Raw genomic sequence first — 23,466 nt, forward strand, 5'->3', positions numbered from 1 at the left:
AAAGAGACTTGATTCTTTTCCAGATGTCTATATTGCTTATAGAATAATGTTAACAATTCCAATTACCGTTGCTTCAGCGGAAAGAAGCTTTTCAAAATTAAAATTGATAAAATCTTACCTAAAATCAATAATGTCTCGAGTAAGGGTGGCAAGTGGGCCGGTCCAGGTCCGGTCCCTTAACGGGCCAAACGGTCCCAATGGTTATTTTTTTTAATTTAAAAAACAATATAGCCGTTGGGCTGTCAAAAATAGCCGTTGGCTATTTATAAAATAGTCATTTAATCCCTCCAACTTTGTTTTAATACCAAACTTTTTATAATTATACTTTTTCCCTATTTTCAACTATAAATACCCCATCATTCTTTCATTTTTTCTTACAAAATCATCAATCTATCACAATCTCTCTCTAATTTTCTTCTATAATTGCTACTATTGTTTACTTTATTGTTACTAAGTGTATAATATATAAGCTATATTCGATATATTTATATATAGCTTATATACTTATATATAGTATATAAGATGTATATATAGCTTATCGAATATAACTTTTATATATATATATATATATATATATATATATATATATATATATATATACTATATATACATCTTATATACTATATATATTCGATATTAAATATTGAATATTAAAATTTAGGTCACAATTCTATAATAAAATTTACAAAGCATTGTCTTAGATATTTTTTTTAACATCCTTTTGTCTCTAATATCTATTTAATTTTTTTTTTTAAATTCGTTGGGCCCACTTAGCCCATTTAGCCCGCGGGCCGGGACCGTTTAGCCCAGGACCAAACGGTCCCAGTCCCGATCCCGGGCCGGTCCCTACAAAAAGACCGTTTAGCCCGGGTCCGTTTACGGGACCGTTTGGAACATGCTCACTTGGCCCGGGACCGGCCCACTTGCCAGCCTTAGTCTCAAGAAAGATTAAATGTGTTAGCTATATTGTCAATTGAGAAAGACTTATTAGGAGAAATTGATTATAAGAAAATTATTAGTAACTTTGCATCTAAAAAAGCTAGAAAAATTGACTTCAAATAATAATAAAAAAATTAAAACATTAAGGCCCCTCATTAAAATTTGGCTTTAGGCCCCAAAATACGTCGGGCCGCCCTTGATCCCTGGGCATGCCATATCTACCAGGTGCGCAGCGATGCACACATCTGAAATAGGAAAAAAATATATTAAATGCATTACATCTGGAGCATCATCACTATTTGGAAATCAAAGTTAAAATTGTTGGTCTGAAATATCGAAAGCGAAGCAAAATCTACTTACTTGGTCCTGACATTCAATATTTTGTTGCAGATACTCACCCAGAAAGAAGGGCAAAAATAGTTATGCCTTCTAAGGGCTCTCGTTTTTCTTGTTTTTGTTTTTATTTACAGAATATGCACTTGTAAAGATACATTTTAAGAAATTTTATCACCTAGTCTCTTACAACTACAAAGTCATTGTACAACAACAACATGAATATATCCGGTGTAATCCTATAAGTAGTATTTAGGGAGGGTACTGTGTAGGCAGACCTTCCTCTACTTTGTGAAGGTAGAGAGGCGATTTTCCATAAACCTTCGGCTCAAGAAAAACATAATCACATCATTTGAAAAAGAAATACGATAGTGGACAGTCATTATAAACTATGTAATTTTATAGTTCACAAAGAAAGATAGACATATTCTTCATATATTACATTTTATGCAGTCGATACTCTACAGTAATCAGTTAAACCTTTTGGATTTACTTCATTAGGTAAGTTTTTTCTAATTCTATCAAAGTATAAAATTTTATAGAAAAAGTCAATAGTAAAGAGTAATGAAAATTCGAACAAACCTAAACACTATGTTGGAGCTGGTTGTTTGAAACCAGACTCCATGACCGAGAAAGTTGAAGATGAAGAAGAAGAGACAAGGAAAGAGAAATTGGAGCTTTGGCTGCACAAAAGCTTGGTCACATTGACCAAAACTCTTTATCTCCTTTTGATACAAAGCAGCTGTCCATTGTCCACTTTTCACTTTAGTACATGTGAGCACGTGACCCACAAATAAGAATAGTACATTTATTGAATAAAGTAGCTGTTTTTATATTCTTTTATATACTATGTAAATAACAATGTAAAGGCACGGGGAAAAGAAGAAAACTTCTTTCCATCATTATCTTTTCCTTTTCAATATTCTTATATGGTATCAGAGCAGTGAAAGCTCGATCCATCAGTCGTCTTCCTCATCTTCATATCAATTGTAAACAATGTCGGATAACACTGCAAACACAGTGGCTCTGGACACCACTGGAGGAATCCCCACCATCGACTCAAACCATGCATACTTTCTTCATTCTTCTGATGCACCGGGAATGTCTCTTGTCAACACAACTTTTGATGGAAAAGGATTCCAAGGATGGAGAAGGTCTGTGCTTATAGCACTATCTGCTAAAAATAAAATAGGATTCATCAATGGTGCTTGTCCTGCTCCAACTCTCACTTCCAGAGACTATCAGCCTTGGAGCAGGTGTAATGACATGGTAACATCCTGGTTGCTCAACTCATTGTCCAATGACATAGGAGACAGTGTCATTTACTCTAAATCTGTTAAAGATCTCTGGACCAGCCTTGAACATAGGTTTGGTCAGTCAAATGGAGCTAAGCTCTATCACCTGAAGAAGGAATTATCAAGGTTAGTACAGGGAACTAGTGACATAGCAAGCTATTTTACAAAACTCAAACGTTTATGGGATGAATTGGATTCACTTAATTGTGATGTGAAGTGCAGTTGTTTGTGTGTCTGTGAAGGGAAGCAAAAATTGGAAAAGTCACTAGATGATGAAAGACTTATTCAGTTTCTTATGGGTTTAAATGATAGTTATAGCCAAGCAAGGGGAACCATCCTAATGATGAACCCCCTACCAAGCATAAACCATGCATATTCCCTAGTATTGCAAGATGAAAGCCAGAAAGAAGTTTTTTCTAACCCACTCATTTCTCCAGATTCTTCATCTTTCATGGCAACAAATCAAAACGACTTTGCACAAAGGAATGCAAGGCAGATGCAAAGGAACCAAATGCAACATCAAAAGTTTGGGAACAACATCCAAAAAGTGATTAACTCTACTCAAAGGAACACAACTTTCAAGGGAAAGAAAACTAAGTTTAACCCTAATGTAACATGCAGTCATTGCAAGAAATTAGGTCATATTGTTAGTGATTGCTACAGAATTATAGGTTTCCCAGAAGACTTTGAATTCACAAAGGGAAATCAAGTTCACGCCAGAAGCAATGGAGCATTTCAAATTGAAGAATCAGATCAGAACATCAGCAATCAAAATGAAGTACTCAGTCAACACCTCTCGCATGATCAATTTTCACAGCTGGTACAACTGATCAAGCAGGTTAAAGGTGCAGATTCAGGAAATTCTGAAACAAATATCAATGCAAATGCTGTGGCTGGTACTATTGCTAGATATTCCGGAACTTGTCTTTCAGTTTTTAATTCTAGTTCATGGATTATTGATTCTGGAGCATCTGAACACGTGTTTTGACTCAAATGCCTTTATTTCCTTGATACCTCTCCCAGTTCCATTAAACATAAATCTGCCTAATTTTTTCAAAGTCATTGTCACTCACATAGGAAGAATATCTATTCTTCCTGATTTCATTTTAGAAAATATATTACATGTACCTAGTTTCAGATACAATCTATTATCTGTTAACAGGTTTTGTTTACAATTTCATTCTATCCTCTTTTTACCTCTAGTAACTGTATGTTGCAGGGGCTTTTAGTGAAGAGGGCACAAGTTTTTGGTAAGGCAAGGGATGGGCTCTACCTTTTGGAACCAAGTGGAGTTAGAAATAGCACAAGTCTGGTACCACCTTCAGTTTTAAATTAAAATGTCTTTAGTCAATTGTCAGTCTTATCTGCAAGCTCAGTTTCAGATGTAAGCCTTTGGCACATTAGGTTAGGGCATTTGCCCTTTTCAGCAATGAAACATCTCAGTTTTATTTCTTTACCTTGTAGCTCTGATTGTTTCTGTCAAATTTGTCCTAAAGCTAGGCAAACCAGAATTCCTTTTTCATTAAGTCAAATTAAATCAACAAGGGCGTTTGAGTTAATCCATGTAGATGTTTGGGGGCCTTACAAGGAGTCAACTTACAATGGTTTTAAGTATTTCTTGACAGTTGTAGATGATTATAGTAGGGCAGTTTGGACTTTCCTTATGAGCACCAAAAGCAATGCTTTTGGACTCCTTAAAAATTTTCTCACAATGGTGGAAAGACAGTTTGGTGTAAAGGTACAAAAATTAAGAACAGATAATGCTTTTGAACTTGGGAAAGGTTCTCAGGAGGCAGCATTTTTAGCCTCTCAAGGAGTGCTACATCAAACATCGTGTGTGGCAACCCCTCAACAGAATGGAGTGGTTGAGAGGAAGCACAGACATCTTCTGGAAATTGCAAGGGCTTTGTTGCTTCAATCTAAGCTTCCTCTTTCTTATTGGGGAGAATGTGTACTAACTGCAACATATTTGATCAATAGGTTACCTTCTAGAGTGCTTAAAGGAAGGATACCTTATTTTGTTCTATTCAAACAAAAACCCTCTTATGAACTATTGAAGTGTTTTGGTTGTCTTTGCTTTGTATCTACTTTGACTAGCGGAAGAGGTAAGTTTGACCCAAGGGCAAAGCCCTGTGTGTTCCTAGGTTATCCCTTGGGGCAGAAAGGTTATAAAGTTCTAGAGTTGGATACAAGAAGAGTAAGTGTATCTAGAGATGTATACTTCTATGAAAATCAGTACCCTTTTGCCTCTACTACTACACCTACAGATTCCTTTTTTCCTGTTACATCATCCCTAGAACATAGTGTAGACTCTTCATCAGAACACATAAAGGATGAGCCCGTTATTCCTAGCTCACCCTTACCTTCACTGCCTACCTTTTCAAACCCAAGCAACTCTAGCACTCTTCCTTCAACCTCAGGTACAAGTTCTATTTCCCAACCTAGATCATTTCCTTATTCACCCTTACCTATATCCCTTCCTGAAGTTAGGAAATCCACTAGAACACATAATCCACCCTCATATCTCCAGGAATATGTGTGCAACTCAGTCTTTCTCACAGACCTCACAAACTCTTGCTTCAATGCACCAATCCAGCCCATGGTTCTACCCTTCACAGCTCTTTCTCCTATCAATCAGTCTATACTTAATTCCACTTCCTACCTTGTTGAACCTACTTCTTACTCGCAGGCATCTTTACACCCAGGGTGGCAGGAAGCAATGGAAAAAGAATTAGAAGCTCTAGAGCTTAACAAAACCTGGGAGGTTGTGCCTTTACCTAGTGGAACCTTGCAAATGGGTCTACAAAGTGAAATACAAGTCTGATGGATATTTAGAAAGATTCAAAGCTCGTTTGGTTATTAGGGGAGATATTCAAAGAGAAGGGATAGACTTTACTGAGACTTTTTCCCCAGTTGTAAAAATGACAACAATTAGGTGCTTACTTGTTATTGCAGTGAAAAAGGGATGGAAAGTGTCACAACTAGATGTGAATAATGCCTTCTTGCATGGGGATTTGCAAGAAGAAGTGTTTATGAAATTTCCAGCAGGGACAATACCACCTTCACCCAATCATGTCTATCTTTTGAAAAAATCACTATATGGACTGCGGCAAGCCTCAAGGCAGTGGTATGCAAGGCTCACTGCAGCCCTAAATTTTAAAGGATATTCACATTCTTTAAATGATTATTCCTTGTTTTTTAAACAATCAGCAGGAAGGATTACCATAGTTGCAGTTTACGTTGATGATATTCTAATCACAGGGGATGACCCTACTGAGCAGGCAGACCTCAAATCTTTCCTTCACTCTGAATTTAAAATAAAGGACCTAGGGGATGCACATTATTTTTTGGGATTTGAGATTATAAGGGAAGCACATGGAATAATTTTGACTCAAAGGCGTTTTACCTTAGATCTCTTGTCTGAATTTGATTGCATGAGCATGCGCCCAGTTTCTTCTCCTTTGAATCCTACTCAGAAATTGCGAGCAGAGGCAGGGACTTTGCTCCAAGATCCCACTTTATTATCGTCGGTTGTTAGGAAAGTTGAATTTCCTAACACACACCAGGCCGGACTTATCCTTTGCGGTGCAACATCTTAACCAATTCATGCAAACACCCCGTCAACCCCATTTAGATGCTGCATTTCATTGCCTCAGGTATCTCCTCAAGGACCCAGGATTAGGGCTTTTTTCTGAATTCAAAGCCTAATTATCAGCTCCTTGCTTTCTGTGATTCCGATTGGGGATCTTGTCCTCAATCTCGCAAGTCCATTAGCGGGTTCTTCATCAGCTTTGGGGGTTCTCCCGTTTCCTGGAAATCAAAGAAACAAACCTCAGTGTCATTATCCTCTGCTGAAGCAGAGTATAGATCTATGCGGAGAGTCACATCAGAGGTTACCTGGTTAGTTCGTCTATTGACTGATCTTTCGATTTCCCCTCCATTGCCAATAGATCTCTTCTCCGACAGTCAGGCCGCCATTCACATCGCCAAAAACCCATTTTTTCACGAGCGTACCAAGCATGTGGAGTTAGATTGTCACTTTGTCTGACAACAATTTCTGGCCGGAATCATCTCTCTTTCTTATATTCCTTCACGTTCTCAGGTGGCTGACATTTTTACTAAACCCTTAGCAGGACCGGCACACAACTCCATTATTGGCAAGTTGGGTGTGGTTACACCCCCCTCCAACTTAAGGGGGGTGTTGGAGCTGGTTGTTTGAAACCAGACTCCATGACCGAGAAAGTTGAAGATGAAGAAGAAGAGACAAGGAAAGAGAAATTGGAGCTTTGGTCTGCACAAAAGCTTGGTCATATTGACCAAAACTCTTTATCTCCTTTTGATACAAAGTAGCTGTCCATTGTCCAATTTTCACTTTAGTGCATGTGAGCACGTGATCCACAAATAAGAATAGTACATTTATTGAATAAAGTAGCTGTTTTTATATTCTTTTATATACTATGTAAATAACAATGTAAAGGCACGGGGAAAAGCAGAAAACTTCTTTCCATCATTATCTTTTCCTTTTCAATATTCTTACATACTACCAACTATCTATATAACACAACTCCAATGATGAAGTAACTCTTCTGGTTAATTTTTCTCTACAAAACGTGTTTGTTCTTAATTATAGAACATCGCATCTATGATATACTTTCCCCTAGTTAGATTATTGTTAGATTTTAAATTTTCCTAGCATCAGTCAGATTAGTAACTAAATTTTATGAAGCAAAAATTACGACATCTAGAAAATAAGCAGCGATAACACAAAAAGCTCCAAATAATGAAGAACTCGTCTTTTTCATGTAAACTCAGGATAACAAAATGGAAATAAATCAGAATCAGATAAAAAATAGTGGCTGAAATCCAAGTCAGTCACAAGCTCATATATTGTAAGATCCTCAATTATTAACTCTTGGTCAAACTGACCAAATCTTTAACTACAAACAAGAACGGAGAATGGTCAGATAATCAGCGAAAACCCGAATTTCTTTTCAAGGAATTTTTTGAGTTTCAAAAAATCAGGATAAAATTAGAAAGACATTTCGAACACAAAAGAAAATAAAACAATCACAGTACTGATAAAAGAAAATAAAATAGAACAGTAAAAACTAACCATTCGACTACACGATCTTAATGGAGCAACTATGAAACTGTGAAAAGACGCCGTAGAAACCCCAATTTAAGTATCACTTTATATTTCAAGAATTGATGCTCTGTTCTAGACACAAAGAGTTTAAACGATGAAGAAGGAGAAGCCAAGGTAATTGTAGACAAGCGAAGAGCGAGAAAAGCAAATTATTAAGCGGTGGCCTTAAGAGATGGAGCGGAAATTACCTATTTAGAACTTCACCGAACAACACAAAAGAGTAGACATAGGGGCCCAACAGAAATTCTACCTAGCATAGAATTGTAAAAAGACCAAGCTGCCCCCTGTCGGCAAGCAGGGATGTCGACGGTCTCCTGCTTGCTTTATGGCTCTTCTATATGGTACTAGTAAGGATAGCCCGGGCTGTGCCCGGGCCCAATGTGAATAAAGCTACACTATTGCAAATAGAGATACAGTGATAATATGTAGAATGATGAGAATGATCTTTGAGATCACTTCTACCCGATGATTGGTGGCGCCATTTCTAGTAGATAGGCGACACGAAAAAATTTGGCATCTGATGTTAGTTAACCCTTTTTTTTGCCAATTGAAGAGATATTTGTTGCTGAAATCAATGTCGTCAATACTAATTATATTTGGAAGGAAGTAGTTGTTTAGGTTTTGCCCAAAAGAAATTATTTTCTCGTCATACATAAAGCTTTCAACAATAGAAAAACTTCATCTTTTTCCTTCTCATTGTTCCGTTTCCCCCCCAAGATAATGAAATGAAATAAATAAAACACAGTACAATCGCTGTCAATAAGATGATGATGATGATAAATTATTATGTAAAATAGTACCAGGTGATATGGACCTAAAAGATAGCAGCAGTTACAATCGTTGTCAATAAGATGATAAACTATTATGTAAAATAAAGCATAACAGTGAAACAAATTAGCTATTGACATAATTTTAGGGATCAAATTTTCATGAAAACACTTATGGATCATGGAGCACATTTGGTGTAGGCATGATTTTGTTACTTTAATGTGTAGTTAAACATTATGCCTAAGAAGGATTTGAGCAAGCAGTAGTATGCTACATTTTGAAAACCACATAAGTACACAGATGTAAAATAGGAAAAACTAAGGATAAAGGATGCAACAAGATAGATACTGAGTACTGAGCAAAACTGAATTCAGTGTATAAATTGAGAATTGAGTCAATTTGCAAATCCTCACTAGCTGATTAGCTGGTACTTCAACGTAGCTAATCTGGTTAACCCATCAAACTAAGCTTAAACAATTTGTTCTTTTAATAAGTAGTCAAGCTTGAACACACTTTTCCTTTTGTTTTTCTTTTCCATGGGTGTGTTTTCTTAATTTACTATACTCAGCGTACTAAATACACAGGATAACAACTTGAGGTTGACTCATAATCGGCTCACCTGAACTTGTCTAAGTTTGGTAAGACCAAACAAACCACTTTAATGCTCATTTCTGAGTCACGGCAAATTTGAACAACCTAAATATTTGCTCTCAGTTGCTATAGAGCTTTTAATACTGTAAAACACATCATTAAATGAAGAAAATCTGAGCTACCATCATGATCAGTATAAAACACATCTCTGTGTGAAGGAAATTTGAGCTCATCGCAGATGCGAGGAAGTTAAGTCAAAGAATACCATTCATCAGGAAACGAAATGAAACTTACATCTATGAACTGTAGATCTTAAATGAGTAAAGAGAACTGATCATTATCTAGAACAGCAAGCAGCCTCCAATTAACGAAAAGTCGCAGCAAATAGGATAACATGATCCCAACTGTAACCGAGAGCTATATGACAGGAAAGTTAGCATGTGATTTACCTAACAGGCATAACCTTGGTTAAAGAGAATGAAGCCACTAAGCATACACTCGGCAATATATACAGGAACCTGAAATAAGCATAAACATGGGAAACAGCAAATTTGACACTTTTAACATCTCCAATAACTTATACAGTGTAACAAAGAAGAGAATTAGCAAACTTAATGTTTACCGTGTGAGAGATTATGCTGACTCCAAAACCTTCCAATAATCTTCCCATGTATAAGAAAGGCGGATCCTGGATCAATATTTGAGTCAGAAAGGGAAGCAGAAATATTACAATAGTGTAGGTTTGATGCATTATATGACCAGTAGTAATTTTTTTATTAGCAACAAAGCAGAATTGTCTTATTGTGGAAAATTAGATGGAAAGATAACCAATGATGTTAGGTATAGCAGCTATCATTAAAGACTGCAATTAGGAGAAGAAATTTGAGTGTCCACTTGTACAAAATAGGTAAGCAAAAGAAAAGGAGAAGTAGAATTCCTAGTGATGCCATCATCTTACCCCTTTTCCTCCAATGTACTCGGCAATTTGACCAGTAGATATTGCCTCGCCGAACAAAGAGAACTGAAAAGATTAACTTTAGTCAGAAATTGCTCTCAAGCAAATGAATCGAAACATATAAAGCAAGAATGACTCATTACCTCAGATACATCGAGCTTTCAGATCTTTGGTAAGAACAGTTTGCGTTTGGTGAAGAATAACCAGATTACAGTAACAATAACAACAAGAACAAAAAAAGGAAAACAGTTGATCCAATAGAGACATACACACACACAGACACATGTACATACATACATACATATATATATACATACATAGAAGCAATATAAAACTGGTATGTATCCAAGAAAACTACAGATTACACAGGGACACTTAAACCTGTAGATATACTACGGATTTAGGTAGAAAATTGCCATAACAAATTGTAATCCCAGAAAAGAAAATGTATTCTCAATAAAGAAGTAACCTTTCTGCCAAGTGATCCCTTTATGACCTAAAGCAAAGTACAATTTCCATTTTCATTTTAATATCAGCAAACAAATTGCATATTATATAATGGAAACTTCAATTTCTAAAATTACTATAGATTTAGGTTACAAGAATCAGTAGAAATCTCAATAAATACTCCACCTTTTAGCCAAAATTGATCCATTTACCACTAAGAGAAGGTAAAACATGCAACAAAAAATCACATGTAGTACCAATGTACCATCACACTTTTCATTGAAGGAATTAGTTGGAAACAGAGAGAAGTCATTAAACATTTTAAGAAGTATGTGCATCTTTTTTGCATTTCTGCAGAATCGGTCAGTTCACAGAGTACGATATTTATTCTTTTGTAGTCAAAACCTTTGATGTGTGAAAAAGATGACGATCACATGAGCATCATACTGGATGCTCATGTATTCATAATAGTTGTCGGAAAATGATGAAGAGGTTAAAGAAGATCTGGAAATTGTCCAACCAATTGGATAATATTGAGTGGTAAAACTGATCAGATCATTGGAACATACATATCTAATACCAAATGAAGAAATCAAACAATGTCTGAGGTAGAAAATAAAGTTACTCTATTACAACTTGGTTAGAACTTTTTAGTAGCAACATGTGCAAATATTTCACTTTATAGCATCTCTTTGACATACTTTCAATACAAAATCATAGGTATATTAAGTGGTAAAGGAACACCAAAGCATCAAAATAGAAGATCATTCAATTAACCATGGAAATTTGTAGTAAAAGTGTAACAATTATATTGGAAAGAATTGGCTGATAAGAGGCAACTTTATTTTAGCAGAGAAGAATTGAATCAGTAAATGAAAACACAGTAGTGAAGGATCTAACTTCTAAGAAACTGAAAAACCCTCCTCCTTTGTCCGGGCTTGGGACCGGTTGTGTTGCAGGCGGAGTTAAAAATTTGATTTTTTATTCAATTGTAAAAGCAAAGTATCTTTCATTGAATGTATTTTTCTTCTAGTAGCAGCAAAGAATCTAAGAGAAAAGTTCCACGAAGTTAACAAAATCAAAGGCATCACTAGGTCACCGACGAGAAGGCCTTTTGAATAACTTCATCATACACTACATTATGTGTTGAATGATCATCATTATCGTCTGTTGTAGGTGGACGAATCAGTATTTTGACACAATTTGAACTTTTGGCTCTTGATAGAGCAACATAAAGTTGGCCATGTGAAAAAACAGGTTCACGTAAATAGATTCCAACAAAATCTAATGTTTGACCTTGAGCTTTATTTATTGTCATAGCAAAACATAATCTTAAAGGAAATTGTGTTCTCTTAAACTGAACAGATATTTTCTCATCTTGTGATGCTAACAATGGTATTCTTGGAATAAACACATGTGTATTTTTGAAGTCACCGCTTTCAATTTTAGCACTTATGATATGTGTTCTAAAGTCACAACATTTTAATCGAGTACCATTGCATAAACCTTCACAAGGATTCAAATTTCGTAACAATATAACTGGACAATTTTCCTTTAAAGTTCACTTATAAGGAGGTAGATCAGGAGGATCTAAACTATGTAGGAAATCTTCAAATTGACTTTGATCATTCAGTTCAATAGTTTCATCAATTGCAACAAATGTTGTAGCCCTTTCCGGGAATTTAGTGATTAACATATTGTTTATTTCATTCACAAAATCATTCCTCGCCGTTAAAATAACACGAGAAGTAAACAGGGATGAATCAGGGGAAAATGCATGTAAATCCGGATACGTTATATTAAATAATGCATCTAAAGATTCTTCTTCCGTGGTAAAAGGAATAACAAAAGAATTAGGAATCTCAATTTTGTTTTCGCAATTAGTTGCTTCTTTTCCATTTCCAATCCTAAGTAAATATTCACAAAAAGATGGATCTGTTCTTGCACGCATATTTTCAGACAGATGCAATTTTTCAAATTCATTCCAAATGTTAGAATATAATAAGCTTTCTTGAATAAAATCTTCTTTTATACCGTTTCGAACGACCGGAAGAGTCTGTCTAAAGTCACCTCCAAATACAACAACTTTACCTCTGAATAATCTATTCACATCCATAATATCTCTAAGAAGTGCATCAAGAGCTTCAATCATGTTTTTTTTGGCCATTGACGCCTCATCCCATACAATTAATTTTGCATCTCGAATCAAGGTTGCGAGAGAACTTTGTTTACTAAAATTGCAGCAAAAGTTATCATCTATGTCTATTGGCATTTTAAAACGCGAGTGTACAGTTCGTCCTTCTGGAAGGACAGAAGCTGCTACACCAGAAGTTGCAGTTGCTAAGGCTATAAATCCCTTAGACCTGATAGTTGCTAATAATGCACGATATAAGAAAGTTTTACCTGTTCCGCCGGGACCATCAATGAAAAAAGCTCCTGATTGCTTAGAAGATATTCTATCAATTATTATGTTATATGACCGCAATTGTTCAGCATTCAATCTCCTTGGTAAGAGCAAGTCTTCTTCACTAACAATTATGTTTCTTTCGAAATGAACATCTTTTGCATCTTTTGCAGTGACAGAAGCTCTAATATTTTCTAGCACAAACTTATACTCATTTATGTCATGGCCCATAGAATGTAAGATATCGTTGATATGGCTTAACACGTTATGCCGAACACTTTGTGATGTAATATTCGGGAAAAGCCTAAAGTCTTCGGACATTGAATCCTCGAACATTTCCCATAATTCTTTTGGATTAACGGGGTTGCAATATACTAATAACGTAGCAAATAAACGTCTCAAACTATACGACATCTGGTAGCTTACAACCTCTAACATACATTCAATTATACTATTATTACAGTATAGTAATCCTCTTTTTTCTGCAGCTTCTCTAAATGTACTACAGGGTACCCCATTAACCGTGCGAAGATCTTCATATGATTTTGGTCCTCTCACATTCATCAATAGTAACCGTAGATAATATCTTTCCCCTTCTGTTGGATGACAAGTCACAACACGTCCAATTACATTACATTTTTGCCGACGTGTCCACATTTTATATCCGGGAGACCATACAAAATATTCTGGAAATTCCTTATATAATAATTGCATATCTTTAGCATGTTCATTAGTGCTATTCATTGCAAAAAACTCAGTCAACATTGTTTTTCTAATCATTGGATTGTTCAAGATTCTATTCACACTTTCGGTACTTCTAAAAGAAACAAATTGTTGCCCTTCTAAATGTAACTGAAGATGATAGACACTTGGAGTCATTTCACTAATAAGAAAACCAAATAAGCGCCATGCCGCTTCTGGAGGTGTTATCCATCTAGCAGATCGATATTCTTTTATTTCATCTATTTCTTCGTTGCCATGTACAGAAAAAGCTATTTTATCATGTCCTTTGCAAATATATTTGTAAATATATTTCATAACTTTAATATCCGAACAAACCTCAACATTTATATGACAATCAAACTTACAAAGCAGGTAAGGGCTGTATGGGACAACCCATGAATTGTCCAAATATTGTTCCCTTATGTGTACAAGTTTTCCTGTATTTCGTCTCTTATAAATTGGATATGAATTTTTTCCTTTAGATGTCTGCTCAGCAAAATCTTTCGGATAGTTGAATTTACAGAGGCCTTTTTTTCCCATACATGAATTTGTAGGATTTAAATCACCACATGGTCCATGCATCATATGTTGAAGCACATGTGAATGAAGATGTTTTTCAGTATTAGGATCAGGTAGTTCAGCACAGACAAACTTATCGTAAGATTCAGGTGTTAATAATTTATATTCATCTTCAAGTATGATCAGAAAATGCGCATGTGGAAGACCACGCTTTTGAAATTCAATAGTATACATAAAAGCAGCAACTTTTCCAAAGATTTTTCTTTTCAAAATATCTTTTTTCAATTCTTCTACTTTTGCTTTGAATACTCGTGATATTAAATCAGGTCTATTTTGAGTTTCGTCAGTTGATAACAAATGTTGTTTTATTTCTGGCCAAGATGGATTACATGTCATAGTTATAAACAGATCAGGTTTTCCAAAACGTTGCACTAATGCGATAGCATCCATATAACGCCGATGCATATCTCTTGGTCCTCCTGTGAAAGTAACAGGGAGAAATATTTTTTTTCCAATTTTGGAAGCTTCTGTTTCACCAAGTCTTAGAAAATCAATTATTCCTTGTAGTATATCTATTCGAAACAAATCTTGATTAAAAAAATAAAAATCTAATCTTTGTGTTTCTAGCTTTATGAACACATCTACTATGAATTGTTGAAATAATCTTCCACAATGTAACACTTCATTCTTCTCATTCTCTCTTATTTGGAATTTGTAACAATAATACTCACGGCAAGAAACTGTCTCTCTTTTTCGTTTTCCTTTTTTCATGACTTGATCTTCCATGTCAAGAAATCCATCAATGGAACACATGTTCTTTACACTTGGTAATTCTTCATGTTCACAATAACGTTGATTTCTTCGTGTAATTTTTTTAATACCACAATGCCATCCGTTTTGGCCATAAGGAAATAATAATGGGTATTGCAAGGGATCATAACATCCGTAATAATAATTTACAGATTGTGTCTTATTACTATGGGTATAGATTCGAATATGTGGTGTAGAGACAATATCGGCAGGATTATCTTGAACCCATATTCCAGCTATCTCTGTTGCAGTTGGTAAGTTATATGTACGTTGATCTAAACATGAATCACATTTAAGCGCAATATAAGAATCAGATAGTTTCGGAACATTTGCAAAATATTTCAGAAAGATTGAATATGGATTAACTGAGAGAACATTCATAAGTCTTCTGACAATTGATTCGTTAATATTCACTGAATAGGCCATTCTGTTAGCAAGTTCATTTTCATTATCATAGAAGTATAACTGCAAATTCTTTGCTTTTTTATCAGAAGGAAGCAAATCAGGTATGAAATGATACATTTGCCCTTGAACTCGAAATGTATATATACCATGATATCTCCTTGCTAAGTCCTTATCATTGGTTACACCAAGTGAGGTAAACGCAAACATATTATTATATGTTCTAATGTAGGTTCGAAAATGCCTAGATTCTTCGGCATTTCCTGAATAAAGATCTGATAATTCTTGGGGGAGCTGATATGAAATTAACTTTAGTGACCCACTACCGCAACAAAATCCAGGTGGTTCATACTGAAACCTTTTTGCATTGCAAAATTTACAGTTTGGTACGGCTTTTAAGTGTACATAATCTAAGTTGTTTTCATTAATTTTCGTATAGCCTATTTTGTCCAATCTATAACCTGTATGTTGTAACTAATGTTAAAATTAAAGACTGGCTAAAAATTCAAATAATGAGTAATGATAGTTGAACGATTAAGACTAAACTTTGTTGGTAACAACTTCAGTGGAGGCATTTTGTTGTCCCTTAGGTTTACCAAATGTTGATCCTGGTGTATCAATTTCTTTAATTTAGATGTACGCCTATGGCATGATGAAGTAACAAAGTTAAAGGCAGAGGTTGCAGCCTTACCTCTTTCAAACCCACAGAATGAGTGCCCGACGTCTTTTCCTTTATCAAAAACAGTTGATAAATTAGGAGTTTCATGGCTGCTGCCTACTGCGTAAAATACGAAACACATTTCACAGTAAGTGAATATTCATGTTATGAGAATTGGTAAAAATAAAGGCTGAGATAAATTTTACTAATGCATAATGTTACTTTAACACAAAAGTAATACTAACCTGTGTTTGAAATAACTTCAGGGGAGACATCTTGTTGACCCTTACATGTTCCAGATGTTGATCCTGATAAAAATTTCTTATAATTTAGATGTACGCCTAAGTTATGACGTGGTAACAAAAGATAAACCTGGAGGTTATAGTTTTACCTCTTTCAAATACACAGAATGGACGAGAGATACTTGTTTCTTTATTAAAAGAACTTGATAAAGTACTAACTTCATGAATGCAGTACATTCAACAGTAAGTTATTATTCAGGTAAACTAACAAAAGTAGAGAAAACCCAATATGTCATTCCAACCTTTGACATTAGCAGAAGAAGACTCTCTTATAGTAAGTGGACTTTGTTTTGACAACATTGTGTCACGTTGAGACTTCATCCTTTCAGATGGGCACTCAACAACTGATTTTATGGAATCATTGCATTTTTCTAGTTCTATTTTTTTGGTACGTCGTTGTAATAACATTGCCTCTTTTTGATCAGCTGCTATCTTTCCATACGTATCACGTCGCCTTGATTTCTTTTCACAGTTTGTATCTTCTGTACATGTACGTTTGTTCCTTTGGTTGGAAGACATTTCTTCACACACTTATTACTGTGAGATATCTGCTTTTTAAATAGTTCAAACAATCAAACCAAAAAGTGCCTCAGTAGACTTTAAGCAGCACATTTTATTGTTTATTCTACTGACAATACATAGGCAGCTAAATGCAATACAACGCTGCAACAAATTTATTCCATTATAAATATGTTAGGTTCTAAATTTACCATTCTTCTCATGTAAGAATTAAGTAAAGCCTACTCCTAGGAAAGCTATCTGGCAATTTGAAAAATTAGAACTTCTAACTTTTTTAACTTAAAAACTATGGAGAAACAATATTGTTTTACTGTCTGACCCCTATGTAACACGAATAGTTATAGGAAAGTTTCTTAAATTCAAATTTCACTAATTCCTGAACCCCCAAGTAGTCAAGCTTATTCATTAAAATGAACATTAATTAAAATAGTAAAGGTTGGTACATCAGGAAACAAGACAACATCAGTAATGCTTTGTTGATTATGAATAAATATGTGCTTGATTTTGATATGTTAGTTTCATTCTTTGTCGGATGTGTCCAGAGGAGGGCTAAAATTGAAAAACTGAATCTAAAATTATAAAACTTTGAAGTGACAACATATATGAAATTAATAGGTACCCTTAGAAGGAACCTAGCAGAACTTAGTGGTAATTTAAAGGTGCAAAAACCATGGACAAATCTAAAATATGTGATTTTTGATAAGTTTGCCATATAGGTAATATATGCAAATTGAAGTGCTATTACTCTTTCCCCTAGCAAGCTCATATGCAGTAAATGTTCATATATCTCTTTTTCTTACTTACACCTCTAAATCTGTAAATCAATTATCTATGTAAGCACTTATCCTTCTCTTAAAGTTGCTAAATCAATATGCATAACAAATTACTACAACTCTCTGAAGAGGATGGCTAATATTCATTCTCAGCTTCAGATTCCAGTCGCATTAACACCAAATCTATGTTTCCTTTCCCCCTTTATGAATAAAGTATGAATGTTATAAATTAACTAAATTTAGGAGCTTGTTGTTATTTCACTTGCTTCCTCATTCGTAGTCCAGTGTCTAATATAGTACCCCAAAGAGAACCTGGAGGCGGCAAACTTTTTCCGCGCCTTTTCTAAAACTTTGACCTAGAAGAATTAGAAGTAGGGAGAAAGTGGAGGTATATTATATAATTTAGCCACAGCGAAATGAGAACAAAAATCATCGATACTCCTCAAGAGAAATACAGATATAGATGAATCACAAACACTTAAAAAATAGAGAAGACAAAAATATGCATACGACATTTAACAGATATGGTAATTCACTGGAGAATTTTCTCAAACACCTAGACAACAAAATCCATTGATACTCCTCAAGAGAAATATAGATAAAGATGAATCAAATAGATCGTAGAATAGATACCCAGCGGAAAAATACAATTGACGGAAGGAAACACACTGAAGTGCAAATTTGACAACAAGAGGAAAGACGGAGAGCGCATATGTTCTGGATTTTTCTTAGTTCCAGATCTTCACGGTTGTTCGAGATTTAGTCGAGAAACCAGCGGTGCTTCCACGCGTTAAAATTGGAACTCCACGTGTTAGCTGTGAAAGTTTTGAAATGACAGAAGTATCCTCAGATTAATTTTAATTTCTTTGTTCCTTTTTATGATTGTTACGAGTTGAATATAGGTAACTACATTTGAGTTAGCAAGTGAATGATGTGTAGCCTATGTATATTCTTAATCTATTGCTGACTGCACTATAAGGACCCTATAGCCAATCATCCTAAGGTGCCCTATACCATACATTTATATTGTATTTTCCATTATACTATCCTAATGATGTCCACTTCAAGTAATCAAACCTTTTTGAATTGTAGATTTATCAATATACTGGTGAGGAGCCACTTAACCACTCAAACAGTACCAAATGAAAAAAGAGAGAAAAAGAAAGAAAGCTGCTGCATTATTGAAATCTGTGAGAACCCTACGCAATAAACAATGTTGTCGATAACTCCAGCTAATTTAATTTAAAATGTCAACGTATAACTTATGACAAATTACATAACTGATATGTTTTCCTCCTCCTTTTTCTTTCCCTTATGCTTTTCTGAAATGGCTTATTTGTTGTTTATGGGTATCCAATTGTATTAGCCTTAACATGTGAATGATGCTAATTTTATTGTAGAAAATTTCACTGGAAATCTGGTCCAGGCACAGTTTATACAGTTGGATAATGTTACTAGCAACTTAAGAAGTTCTACGTTGAGGCGCATGTACGAATTTCACCCAAACAAGCTCCCAAATATTGGCTCATATTTCGAGTGTCTGTTCCGCCTCTTGGCTCGAATACTTATTTTGTTTCTAAAGCATCGCAAAAATTAGTTGAATTTCAGGCTTAGCAATGGGAAAAAGCCAAAGAAATTAGGTTAAAAAATTAGGTAAAGCATATAAAAAGAACAATACACAGCAACAGCCATAAATCACATCAATTTTAAATCTTTTTCTGAAAAAATAACCAGCACACGGTACAACAAAATATAAAACAAAGACAAAGAACAGTAGGAAGTGCAAACTAACCAACTCAGTTGTGGAAGCGAAGAGGATGTACACAGGGAGAGCGGAGCAGATTAATCACTTTAAGATTGAATATCAAACGAAAACCCCAAAGATCTGATCTTTTTGCAGAAGAAGAAAAAATAGTGAAGAAAGTGAAACCACTAATCCTGGAGAAGAAGAAACAGAAGCAGAGGAAAGCAAAGCGGCGGAGATAAAATTGAGATGTAACAAAATTTGAAGCGGTGCTTTCTACGTGGCAAATTAGGAACGTGGCAGCAGCAGTTGAAATGTCAAAAATGCCCCTCTGCCAGGCAGGCATGTTGACGGAGAGCTCCTTGCTTTCCCTCTTATTAGATAGTAGTAAAGTAGGATTGCCCGGGCTTCGCCCGGGCCCAATATGATGAAAACTTATACTACATTGTTTTGTTATACATTATATTACATATTTATTCTTTCCATAAATAAGAGACTGCATTTATAAATATAGTGACAAAGTCTAGAAGGATGCAAGGCAGGACCAAAACGCTTTTACAGTGTCCTTTGCTGCAAATCGAAGTAGAAGTAAATGTCAGATCAGTAAAATATAGAAGTTGCAGCTAAGGGAAAATATTTTTCTATTTGGCCAAGTTTCAATATTCCGAAAGGAAAGACACAGTAAGTGTTAGCTACCAGGTATAGCATACAAAAGATAGTGATTAACTCTAAAACAGCATGACAAAGACTAAAGGTATCCTTGATTTAGGGAAGAGTCTGAAAAATAAAAGGCTTGAGATTCCTCAAGAGCCAGAGGATTCAGATTAAAAACATAATCTGCAACTAACCACCTAAAAGTAAAACTATAATACTTGGCAGCTAAGTGCAATTTTGTATTTTAGAAATCAGTTATACGGCAAATTTCAGAGCACCACACCCTAGTAGACAAATGGAAAAGGCACTGATTGAAGAATTGAAGACTCATATTTGCACAGAGTCAACTGAACATGACAGGCAATTAGAACACTGTCAAAATCTGAAAATATCTGCATTCTCAGTCTGCTCTGTGGGTCAAACTTTTTTTAATCCTAAATATAGAAATGGAACATGTTTTAGTAGTTACAAGTTATCTCCAGTGTAGTTAAAGATTCTCTCTAGGATGTTCTGTTAAAGCTCGTAAGGCAGAAAGTTAAAATGAATGACTCGGTTACAAAAGAGCTTGGTTTATACATCAAGGTGAGATATAATTCCATCAAGAAGGAAATGTCAGATATATGCAAAGACATTGTTGCGTTCAATTTCAAGAGATGGACAAACCATTTCCCCCAATTGATTAAGTAAATCCTCTATATGCACACTAATGATATCAGGGAAGTAAGATTTAATGGAGCATGCAAGTATTTGCAATGATTATTCCGAGCTAACGGGTGTCCACAACGATCCTTCACCATCAGCAGCAGGTGTCTTTGCGGCTTTTATGAAGATAAATTACGTTCATTAAGCATCTGCTCTCTGTTTGTAACTTCAGGAAGTAAAAATCTTCGTCTTTTAGCAAAGGCCCAAGGGCCAAGGCTAATTGGTTTGACATCATAGGGCAGTTCTCATTATCATAAAACAACAGAGAATATGGTTATACTTTGAGCAATCAAAATAATTACTCAACGACGGTAAACGATGGAGCATTCTCTAAAAGTGGCGGCAACAACATCAAAAGGCCTTTCTCTACTATATTCCCCACTAAGTATCCAAGTTTCATAATTGAAGTTTTTCTAAAAATAATTACTTATGTTTGTATGTGCAAAACATCTCTCTTAGGAACAAAATATACCTTTTAAGGTAATTAAGTTGCATCATTTCATTTCTTCCCCGCAATTTACTTCCATTCTATCACCATATCATAAAAGATGTCATTCACAAAAGAAATCACAATATGGGATAATTAAGCAAAAGCAACTTATTTTCAGACAAATGAATTAGGGTATGTACAATTACGGACAAATCAGAAATTCCATGCCTAAGGAGAGGGTTTAAAGTTGTTATGACCTAACGTGTTTCTTATTCACAATGATCTAAAGCAAGAAAAGTTCGAACACCTTCTGGACAGAAGCTCGATTCTTTGAAAATTTTTGTCGGGCATGTACAGGGCAAATGAAACATAAAGGAGTCCAGGAAAAGGCCAAAATCAAAGATAAACGGACGACGAAAATCAAACCAAAGGCAGCAAAGAAAAGATTCGTCACTTCCTTCTAACAATGTCAATAGAAAATTAATCTACTGTGTTGAGTATTAACTCTTTTGCTTCGCTTAGGATGAGAATAACTTCCGCTTGAGTCCAGTTCTTCCACATCCATGATTATTATTAATCATTGCTTTTAATGGTTTCAGCAGTAAAATGTTTCGTCCTAGCATCCCACAGAAGATGAAAGCCATGATAGAAGATTTACAAGATGACAAAGATGAGTAATTACCAGAGCATCCGCCAAAGTTCAAAGATAAGAAGAAGATGACCACTGGCTCAATGAATCCTCACCTCTGCCACTCACTGGAAAAAGTAAAAACCTTACCCACATCCACCAAATTATATGAGAGCTATTTATTGTAGAAGCTCTAGGACCCATGGTACTATACCAATTCTATTTTTTTCCTTACTTTCGTCTTCTTTCAATACTATACCTTTCTCTTAAAATATTTTAAACCCAGTTGCATTTGTTTTACATTTTTCAACGCTACAAAAAATATAGGATGCTTTTGAAATTTTTTCTGGAATTGAAATTAAACAAAATGATATCATTTGAAACTAAAGGTAGAACATTATACTGTGTATAATAACTATTCAAAACTGAGATGACTTCTTTACCAATGAATTTGTTCACCTTATCCTCAGGCATCTTATATCATCGTAGTCAAGCAAGATAGGCCTTATTGCCCTTTCTAGAATTAATTCATTTCGAGATTCCTAAGTAAGTTCAAGTGGATTAGTTTAATCCCTTCCTAGCATAATGCTAAATATTTCACACTTTGGCAGGGTCTTCCAAGTTGTTCTTCCTCTTAGAAGTCTCATTCTTTGGTTAATTTGCCCTTTCATCCGAAGCAGCTCATTTATATAACTAAATGCCTGTTGCGTTACTGACAAAGCAGTCCATCCAAGGGAAGACAGGTAAACGTAATCTATAATAGTGTGAACCATTTGGAGAAGGTAGTTCAATAAGAAGATCGGAAGATAATTAAGGCACATGCGGAACACCAACAACAAGAAAATATAATTCTTTTACAGCATGATTAGCGAAAGCCATCTCTTCCCCCGGCCCTATCAGATTTGCTATTATGTTAACATGTGTCAATGTGCAATAACCAACAAAAGTGTTCATCACAGTAATCCAATTTTCCGGTTCAGTCTTGGAAATGAGTCCATTCTAAAGCTTCATTATTCAAAACTTAGATTTAAAGGTTTGCCCAACGCAGTGCATTACCACTAAAGTTGAAAAAATTCTGCCAAAAATTAGAGATTCAAACACACTGTTTTGATGCAAATACCAGAAAATCTTCAACACAGAGTCCTAAGAAGGTAACTAACCCCCCTCCTGGCACAAAGAATAGTAAAAACAATTTCTACATTCCAATTTTCACAATAAAATTTCCGTAAAAATCCTTAAATCCACACCAATTTTCACAATAATTCATGTAAAAGCCTAAAATTCAAAGCAAGCACCGTTGTACTTTCTTCAGTTCCAACGAAGCAGCAAAAACCCATGCATTCAGCGGTTCGGGAACTATGTAAATTCAAAATAGGGGAAGTTAAACATATTTTTTCTCTAAATGCAAATTCCTACCAGATGAAGAGCGGAGATGAAGGCTCGTAGTACAAATCAGGGAAGTAAATTGATACTAAGTGATTACCATCTTCCATTTGTGGATGCTCTACCATCTGGTACTTTGTGGATGCGACAAAGTTAGAGCAGCGAAGAAGTCCAAACCCCTACATAAGCTATGAATGCAAAAGTACAGCAAAATTTTTCATGGAGAAACGGGTATGTAGCAGAGAATAAGTTGAAACTGAAGAGAGTGCTGGCAGTTTGTACAGGTATAAAATGACTATGTAACCCTCGCTAATTTAAGAGCGTGCGTTAACAATATAAGG

The 23,466-nt window shown here is 35.2% G+C and overlaps 1 protein-coding gene across 13 annotated transcripts; it reads right to left on the reverse strand.

Moving 5' to 3' along the window:
• Positions 1-942: 942 nt before the first annotated feature.
• On the reverse strand, positions 943-23,391 carry LOC107796790 (uncharacterized). 13 transcript variants are annotated; one of them, XR_012699419.1, is made up of 10 exons: positions 23,226-23,391; positions 16,535-16,840; positions 16,236-16,298; positions 16,024-16,110; positions 10,031-10,093; positions 9,695-9,760; positions 9,522-9,590; positions 6,465-6,917; positions 5,974-6,377; positions 1,951-2,673 (listed from the first exon to the last, which is right to left on the reverse strand). XR_012699419.1 is itself a non-coding variant. In XM_075231140.1 (8 exons), exons 2-7 carry the CDS (start codon positions 16,809-16,811, stop codon positions 9,559-9,561), a joined length of 588 nt encoding a protein of 195 aa, XP_075087241.1. In that variant the 5' UTR covers positions 16,812-16,840; positions 23,226-23,391; the 3' UTR covers positions 943-1,184; positions 9,522-9,558. The 13 variants fall into 13 exon arrangements, 4 of the variants coding, with proteins under 4 accessions (XP_075087241.1, XP_016475095.1, XP_016475093.1 ...); XR_012699421.1 differs by having other exon boundaries at positions 6,465-9,590; positions 16,024-16,107; XR_012699418.1 differs by having other exon boundaries at positions 6,465-9,590.
• Positions 23,392-23,466: the final 75 nt, after the last annotated feature.

The sequence above is a fragment of the Nicotiana tabacum genome, chromosome 2 (assembly GCF_000715075.1).
Source record: "Nicotiana tabacum cultivar K326 chromosome 2, ASM71507v2, whole genome shotgun sequence".
Lineage (NCBI taxonomy): Eukaryota > Viridiplantae > Streptophyta > Magnoliopsida > Solanales > Solanaceae > Nicotiana > Nicotiana tabacum.